A 10,000-nucleotide genomic window follows, 5' to 3' on the forward strand; every position below is an offset into this window, starting at 1 on the left:
TGCGTAGTATTGAGCCTCGTGATGGAGAAGGCCTGGCTATTAGAATTAACTGCCTGCCTAGTATTACGAACAGGATAGAATTGTCCAGGGAGATCTGAATGTAAAGGATGGTCAGAGTTATGAAAAATCTTATGCAACATGCATAATAAACTAATTGAACGACGGTGCCAGAGATTAATATCTAGATCAGGAATAAGAAATTTAATAGACCGTAAGTTTCTGTCCAACAAATTAAGATGAGAATCAGCAGCTGAAGACCAGACAGGAGAACAATACTCAAAACAAGGTAGAATGAAAGAATTAAAACACTTCTTCAGAATATATTGATCACCGAAAATCTTGAAAGACTTTCTCAATAAGCCTATTTTTTTGTGAAATTGAAGAAGACACAGACCTTATATGTTTCTCAAAAGTAAATTTACTGTCGAGAATCACACCTAAAATTTTGAAAGAGTCATACATATTTAAAGAAACATTATCAATACTGAGATCCGGATGTTGAGGAGCCATCGTCCTTGACCTACTTACAATCATACTTTGAGTTTTGTTAGGATTCAACTTCATACCCCATAATTTGCACCATGCACTAATTCTAGCTAAATCTCTATTAAGGGATTCACCAACCCTAGATCTACATTCAGGGGATGGAATTGATGCAAAGAGAGTAGCATCATCTGCATATGCAACAAGCTTGTTTTCTAGGCCAAACCACATGTCATGTGTATATAGTATGAAAAGTAATGGGCCAAGAACACTACCCTGTGGAACACCGGATATCACATTCCTATAATCACTATAGTGCCCATCAACAACAACTCTTTGAGATCTATTACTTAAAAAATCAATAATAATGCTAAGAAACGACCCACCCACTCCCAACTGTTTCAGTTTGAAAACAAGGGCCTCATGATTAACACGGTCAAAGGCAGCACTAAAATCAAGGCCAATCATACGAACTTCCCGACCACAATCAAGGGATTTCTGTACTGCATTGGAGATTGTAAGAAGGGCATCACATGCTCCAAGGCCTTTACGAAAACCAAATTGCAAACTAGGGAGTAGATGATTACCTTCAGCAAACCTATTAAGACGTTTTGCCAGAAGACGTTCAAAAACTTTAGATAATATGGGAGTTATGGAAATTGGGCGGTAATCAGTGGGACTTGAGCTACCACAAACACATTTACATAGAGGAGTAACATTACCAATTCTCCAACTAGTGCTAAAAGCTCCTCTTCTTGCTAACTTGCGCAAAATAACAGATAACTTTGGAGCTAAGAAATCTGCTGTCTTTATAAAAAACAAAGGAAAAATACCATTTGGGTCTACACCTCCATAAGCATCAGAGTCCATCAACAGAGCTTTAATCTCACGAGATCGAAAAGCTAAACTAGTTAGTTTAGCCTCAGGAAAACAGGAATGAGGAAGTTCAAGTTTTTCATTACTCTGTTTACTGTCAAAAACATCAGCCAAAAGGGTTGCCTTTTCCTTTGGACAGTGAGTGACTGAGCCATCTGGTTTAAGTAAAGGAGGAACTGTTGCATCTACACCAAAGAGTGCAGATTTAAGGGTAGACCACCATTTATGTTCCTGAGTTGTACCAGAAAGTGTTTCTTTTATGGTTAAATTGAACTCCTTTTCAGTTGAGGCATAAACTCTCTGAGCAAAAGCTCGAAGCTGAGTATAGTTGTTCCAGGTCAAATCTGATCTGTTACCCTTCCAAAGATGATAGGCCTCCTGTTTCTCCAAATAAGCACGTCTACAATCATCATTGAACCACGGTTTGTCCTTCACTCGGTACCTTAGCACACGAGAAGGTATACGCCTATCAATTATGTTGACTAGATTCTCATTCAAAGGGACAACAGGATCTACACTATTATATAATTGTGACCAATTCAAGCACAAAAGATCATGTAAAATCCCATTCCAGTCTGCTTGGGATTTCATATAAATTTTACAATAATATGATATATCAGGGACAGGCTGCTCAGTCTTCACTAATAATGAAATCAAGGCATGATCAGATGTCCCGACTGGAGAACCAACCTTACTAGTTATAACGCCAGGGGAGTCAGTGTATACGAGGTCCAAGCAATTACCAGACCTGTGAGTAGCTTCATTTATGATTTGCACACAGCCTGATTCAGAGGCAAAGTCTAAAGCTCTTAAGCCATGGCGATCGGTAGGAGAGATAGAACTTAACCACTCCCTATGGTGAGCATTAAAATCACCAACAAAGACAAAAGAAGCCTTTCTATCATCTTCTTGTATCTTAGCCATAATGGTAAGAAGACAATCGAAGATAGAATCATCTATGTCTGGATTCCGGTAGATCGAACACAAATAAAAGTTGTTATGCCTGCCACAAACTTTTATTACCTGAATCTCATGACATCCACATTGATAGCAGGACTTATGAGAAGCAGGGTACTCGGTCCTAATATACACCGCCATTCCCCTGGCCCTAGGGATGGCATCACGTTATATATGTGTGTGTGTGTGTGTATGTATGTATGTATATATAATTATATATAGTATATATATGAGTATGTATATAGATATAGATATATACATATATATATATATATATATATATATATATATATATATATATATATATATATATATATATATATCGAGCTTTTAATTCAATACTTCTCCATTCATCATCTCCTACAACGCGCTTCATAGTCCTCAGCCATGTAGGCCTAAGAAATTTAAGTCTATAGCTCAACCTTATTAAAATTACGATAAAAATGGTAAATCGGAAAAGAAAACTGCATCGATATGGTTGGGTAGAGATTCAATGTGAATAACACCTTTATACCAGAACCATTCTGACGTTAAGGTTATTTAAATACAGCATTGTCTGTTGATAAACAATATGAATTTCATCTTTATTGTTCACTTTACACTATTATTCTTTGAAAATATTCTTTGAACAAACTGATTTTCCTTTAGTTCTATTGTTTAGTACGCATATTTCCGTATATAAGCTAGAGCATTATTATTATTATTATTATTATTATTATTATTAGCTAAGCTTCAACCCTAGAGTGAAAAGCAAGTTGCCATAAGCCCAAGGGCTCCAACAGGGAAAAATAGCCCAGTGAGGAAAGGAAACAAGGAAATAAATAAACGAAATAAGTAATGAACAAAAAATATTTCAAAAACATTAACAACATTAAAACAGATATTTCATATATAAACTTTAAAAAGACTTATGCCAGCCAACATTAAAATATTTTGCTGCAAGTTTGAACTTTCTACGTCCTACTGATTCAACCACCCGATTAGGAAGATCACTCCACAGCTTGATCACAGCTGGAATAAAACTTCTAGAGTACTGTATAGTATTGAGCCTCATGATGGCGAAAGCCTGATTACTAGAATGAACTGCATCTCTAGTATTACGAACAGGATGGAATTATCACAGTTTTTATATTGTCCTTCTTTCCACATTACTTCACATATACCTTCACCAGGCGAACTGTTCCAAACTTTGGGAGTTCAAAGTTTGTAAGAGAAATTCGGATTAAGAATAGATGCGAGAGGAATAACCCCACTTGTATAAAGAAAAGTTTCCAAGTGTTCTCCAGACTTTATCTCCTGTATAAAGTTCCGTGTAATTTCATCTCCTCGGATGATAAAGTAGAAAGCTGTTATATAATGTAAAAAAAAAAAAAAATCTGCTGCATGTTATAGGAGTTCACATCGATTGGCGTGCAATTGCTATAGTCTACACACACATACACACACACATAAATATATATATATATATGTATATATATATATATATATATATATATATATATATATATATATATTTATGTATATATATACAGTATTTATATACACATATATATACATGAACATACATATATATATATATATATATATATATATATATATATATATATATATATATATATATATGTGTGTGTGTGTGTGTGTGTGTATGTGCGTGTGTGTGAGTGTGTAATTTCAGGAGATTTGATTTCCAAATTTTTCTTAACCTAGTGTTATATATATATATATATATATATATATATATATATATATATATATATATATTTATATATACATACATATATAAATTTATATACATATAAATATAATTAAAATCAAATAATGTATATGATAATATCACTATGGCGTAAAAAGAACACATAAGGTAAGCAAAACAAATAAATAATAAACTAGAGAGGTAATCAGTAGAGAGCATAAATTCATAAGGCGTCCAAATAAACATCTAACCTATGTAGAAGACTTTCTAATAAAGATTCTCACAATACAGTCACTTGATGATACATACCAAGAAACTCCCTCCAAGCTTATAAGTTTGTACCGCTGAGAAAGTATTTCATTTAATCATATTAGGATACAGTTCAGATGTTTTGAAAAGCGTAGCTCCCCCTATAGTGAAACAACAGCGCCGCGGTTTATTACTTGCCAGAAATTTCATTACGCGCTACATTTATCAATCTCACAGTATTCTTACTTATATAGTTGTCTCATTACTTGCTTAAAGGTTTAAAGGCCGCTCATGAATGGCAGACGGAAAGGGACATTGGCGCTACCCTATCGAGCAGGACAATGCCCTAGAGACTGATCATTTATATACATATGGCTAGCGACCAAGCCCCCTCTCCACCCAAGCTAGGACCAAAGGTGGCCAGGCAAATAGACCTATAAGCTTCATCAAAACTCCCATCCTTAGCTCACAAGAATGGTAAGGTTGCAGCACCTAACGGAACTAACGAGTTTGAAGGGGACTCTAACCCCAGGTCTGGCGTTCACCAGTCAGGGACATTACCAGCTCGGCCACCAAAGTATATTTCTTATAGCTAAGTAATAAACTTCATACCAGGGATTTTCTGTGAAACATTGATACTTATTACCTCCCACCAGACTATTTTTTTTTTTTTTTGCGCCCTTTTGAAGCATTCTGTTGGCAGTGTTGCCAACATGGCTGAATTTTGGGGGTTAATGACGGATATATAGGTTTACAGAGGGATTTTCATCAATTCAATTTCCGATTTTTGCTTTAGTTATCAGGGTTGGAAACTATTTTTTTGGCCTTTAAATCTGTTTTACATTTACAATATGAAGTCTATGTTTTTATATCTGTTTACCTGTATTGTATATATATGAATAATAAATATATATATATATATATATATATATATATATATATATATACATAATGTATATACATACATATATATACATATACATATATATATTACATACACACACACACACACACACACACACATATATATATATATATATATATATATATATAAATATATATATATATATATATATATACATATATATATTCATATATATACACAGTATATATATATACATATGTATATATATATACACACACACACACACACACACATATATATATATATATATATATATATATATATATATATATATATATATATATATTAAGAAAAATAAGTAACAACATTCAACTCTGCTACAAAAATCAATTAACAACTATTGCAAAGTGAGTAGTACAACACTTAAGACCATTCTTACTATCAATTTTAATGATAGCAAGTTAAGAAACCTTTTATTTCACTCAACAGGGAATACATTTTTATCCATATTTCAATACATTAAAGTAATTATAATACGATATCTTTCCAGTTTTAATATAATACTAACATAACTTTCATAAATTAAATCACAGAGATCAAGCAACTTTCGGGTTACTTCATCTGTATCGAAATATAATTATTCTTTCATACCATATTCGTCTGCGTATGTGATTATGTCATCCCTCCCCCTTTGATAACTTCTTGCTTTCTCTAACTTGAATCTCATTCCCCTCGTTCAGTTGTTAACTTTGTCCACTTATGAAATTTTCCCGACAATTTACAGAAAATATTACATTATGAAAACGATCATATTTGGGGGGATATAACGAACGTCTTTCATTTTCTCCGCTCTCTGATATCAATTAAATCTCAAGAGGATTGCTCTCTCTCTCTCTCTCTCTCTCTCTCTCTCTCTCTCTCTCTCTCTCTCTCTCTCTCTCTCTCTCTCTCTCTCTCTCGTTAAGCAGTAATTACTTAAAGGCTTCCATAATACATTCGAGGGGAAGTGAACATCAGCTTAAAATAAAGACTAAAGTTATGTTATGTCCCAGAATAACAGGTACAAAATTTCAAGCTTAAATTCGTAGTTTGTTACGAGGGTTTTTATTATGGCATACAAATCTTAAGGAATATATATATGTGTGTATATATATATATATATATATATATATATATATATATATATATATATATATTTATATATATATATGTATGTATATATATACAGTATATATATATATATATATATATATATATATATATATATATATATATATATATATATATATATATATATGCGCACGTGTGTGTGTTTTCACCCTGTCTTATACAAATATTACCCTATTGATTTTTATATAGATCACGATGTAGTTATGGGATTTTGTACTTTATAAAAACATCCATTTTTACTTAAATTTCTTTTGGACTTATATCAATATTAAGAGATCTATTTTTTGAGGGGAATTGTATCTAATCATGCAATAAACAGAAACCAATAAAATCATTTTCTAAACATAACAAGAAGTCAAATGTTTATTCATTTATTATAAAAAAAATTTCCTCTTTTTTTTTTTTGTGCCTTTTGAGTGGTCTCTGAAACATTTCTTAACTTTTTGAGAAATCCTCACAGAAATCCGCCCATCCTGGATGTCGTAGGCGCAATCAAAAGGACGCAAAGGATATTACACTCTCGTGAGTTCTTCCATCTGAGGAAATATGTCCAGAGGCCATAATTAAAGGAGAATTTCAATCGGGGTCCCTCCCTCTCCTCCTCCTCCTCTCCTTCTTTTTCCTCTTTCTTTTTTTCTTTCTCTTCCTCATTCGTCTCCTCCTCATATCCCCACCTTATCCATCCTTCCTCAAACTTCAAGTCTTGTAAGAAAAAAAACTCACTCCCTTCCTCTTTCTCTTCTACTTCTTCTACTTCCTTTTCTTCTTCATTCTTCTCCTACTCTTCTTTCTCTTCCTCTTCCTCATCCGTCTCCTCCTCACATCCCTTTTTCTTCCCTCCCTCCTCAAACTTTAGGTCTTGTAAAAAAAAAAACTCCCTTTCTGACTCCTTTCTTCTACTTCTTCCTCTTCCTCTTTCTTCTTTTCCTTTCCCCTCCTTGTCCTTCTCCTCCTATTCTTCATTCTCTTCCTCTTCCTCACCCTTCTCCTCCTCATATCCCATCCTCATCCCTCACTAGTTCTCAAACTTCAAATCTTGTAAAATAAAATAAAACGCTCCCTTCTTCTCTTCTTCTTCCTCTTCCTTTTCTTCCTCCTTCTCCTTCTCCTTTTCCTCCTCCTCCTCATTCTCCCCTCCTAATTCTCCCCAAACTCTTCAAAATCTTGTAAAAGAAAAAAAACAAAAGAAAAAAAAAACTTTAAGTACACAGCGCTAATCGCGTTTTGTAAATTACGTAAAACGAATAGTTAATGGATTCGCTTTAAAGTCTCACTTCACCATTCGGAATACTTATGAACATACTAATTGCACTCAATGAGACTTGGAACATTTTCTTTAGAATGAATTTGCATAATCCCTTGGAACTTTTTTTAATCCATGCATTCATCGTATATAACTTGGAAGTATATTAACAATATATTCTAATATATCAATATATATTCTAGTATATATATTAATAATACATTCTAGAAGGCTATTTCTTTTAATTAATGTAATTTTTAACTTCTTGCTTTTTTAATTAATTTCATTTCTAAATTCTTCATTTCTAACTAAGTTCATTCTTAACTTAATCAATTTCATATCTAACTTCTTGATTTCTTAACTAATTTCATTTTTAAATTCTTGATTTATTAATTAATTTACTTTTTAACTTGTTGATATTTTAATTAATCTCATGTCTAACTTCTTGACTGTTTTAATTTTCATCTTTAACTTCTTGATTTTTTAATTAATTTCATTTTTAACATCTTGATTTTTTAACTAATTTCATTTTCAAATTCTTGATTTATTAATTCATTTTCTTTTCAACTTCTTGATATTTTAATAAATCTCATTTTCAACTTCTTGACTTTTTTAATTAATTTCATCTTTAATTTCTTGATTTTTTTAATTAATTTCATTTTTAACATCTTGATTTTTTAACTAATTTCATTTTTAAATTCTTGATTTATTAAGTCATTTTCTTTTCAACTTCTTGATATTTTAATAAATCTCATTTTCAACTTCTTGACTTTTTTAATTAATTTCATCATTAACTAATTAATTTCATTTTTAACATCTTGACTTTCTGTTCAATTAGTTTCATGACTACCGTAATAGTTTTAAGATTCGTCCTACATAATTTTATCTAGAAAAAAAATGAATTACTATATAACTGAAGACGAAAGATATACACATCTCTTGCATCACACAATTGAGATTTGCTTCCTTATTTGGATAAGCTGGAAAGGGCAAACACGAACCTACGAGATAATCCCGAATTTCCGATAAAACGCTTGTCTACAGATTAGGTATTGATCCACAAACATTCAATCATCTGGTTCATTCAGATTCGAATCAAGATTTTCTTTGGTTTCAACGTACCGAAAGTTATCATTGAATCAGAGCTTCCTTTCTTCAGTTTTAATGCTGACTCGATATAGCTTTTTTCTTTATCATGTTTACTAGTATTTTTCTTTCGGTTATTGAAGTGAGAAAGCTTGAAAATATTTCCTAATTATTATTTGTTTTCTCTTTTTTTATTTTTTTGAAGTTGTTTAAAGCCTTTTCTTTGTTAACTATTATTATTTCTTTTGGTTATTGAAGTGGGAAAGCTTGAAAACATTGTCCTAATTATCATTTCTTTTCTCTCTTTTTTTTTTTTGGGGGGGGGGGTTGTTTAAAGGCCGCTCACGAATGGCAGAGGCAAGGGACAGTGACATTACCCAAGCGAGCAGCACAATGCTCTACACACTGACCATCACAAATGATCAGCGCCCAAGCCACCTCTCCACCAAAACTAGGACTAGGGAGGGTCAAGCAATGGTCGCTGATGACTCAGCAGATATACCATTATATAATTCATTCCTTCGAAACACCGACAATTATTTGAGTTCATATAAGTTAAAAGAGTATTGCATATCTGCTATCTTCCCTATATCCTCGAACAATTACAAGTCAGTTTCCATAACCATTATTATTATTATTATTATTATTATTATTATTATTATTATTATTACTATTGTTGTTGTTGTTGTTAAGAGCCAAGCTACAACCCTAGTTAGGAAAGCAAGATGCTATAAGACCATAGGCTCCAACAGGGAAAAATTGCCCAGTGAGGAAAGCAAATAACAAAATAAATAAACGATATAAGAAGTAATGAATAATTAAAATCAAATATTTAAAAAACATTAACAACATTAAAACAGATAATTTCATATATAAACAATAAAAAGACATTATTTTCCTTTCAGACATCGCTAATTTCTCCTTACACGAAGCATTTTTCCTAAATTGCTTTTTATATGTCCGCTTTATCCCTTTTCCCTTATTATTCATCTCCCCTTTCTCCTTATTAGCCATTCTTCAATTTTACACCGATTACCCTTCTTGTCCATTTCGTCTTTCGCTTTTTATAATTCCATTACAGAATCCTCTTTATTATTATCAAGACTCCTTTCATCTCAAATTATTATCCTTTTTAAGATAAGTTTTTTTTTATGCTCTGCCCTGAGGCTATTTCCTTGAATGCACAGTCTATTTTTTTTTTTTTTTTTTTGGATTTGCATGGGAGTCTTGTTAATATCTTGTTTTGTTAATATCTTTTTTTTCTTTAATAATATAGTTATTTTTTATTTCAGTATAATGTCGATATTTTTATAGTTTTCCCCTTATTCTGAATCTAATTTATTTATCATGACAGTACAGAGACTTCTTTTCTGCTCTT

The 10,000-nt window shown here is 32.0% G+C and overlaps 1 protein-coding gene across 1 annotated transcript in view; it reads left to right on the forward strand.

The window, feature by feature from the left end:
* Positions 1 to 10,000, forward strand: part of LOC137616003 (caldesmon-like) — a 129,205-nt gene that overhangs the window by 53,177 nt on the left and 66,028 nt on the right. The window contains exon 2 of the mRNA XM_068345683.1: positions 6,754 to 6,815. Within this exon, the coding sequence (XP_068201784.1) occupies positions 6,754 to 6,815 (62 nt within the window). The remainder of the gene's footprint in view (positions 1 to 6,753; positions 6,816 to 10,000) is intronic.

This window comes from Palaemon carinicauda, chromosome 22, assembly GCF_036898095.1.
Source record: "Palaemon carinicauda isolate YSFRI2023 chromosome 22, ASM3689809v2, whole genome shotgun sequence".
Lineage (NCBI taxonomy): Eukaryota > Metazoa > Arthropoda > Malacostraca > Decapoda > Palaemonidae > Palaemon > Palaemon carinicauda.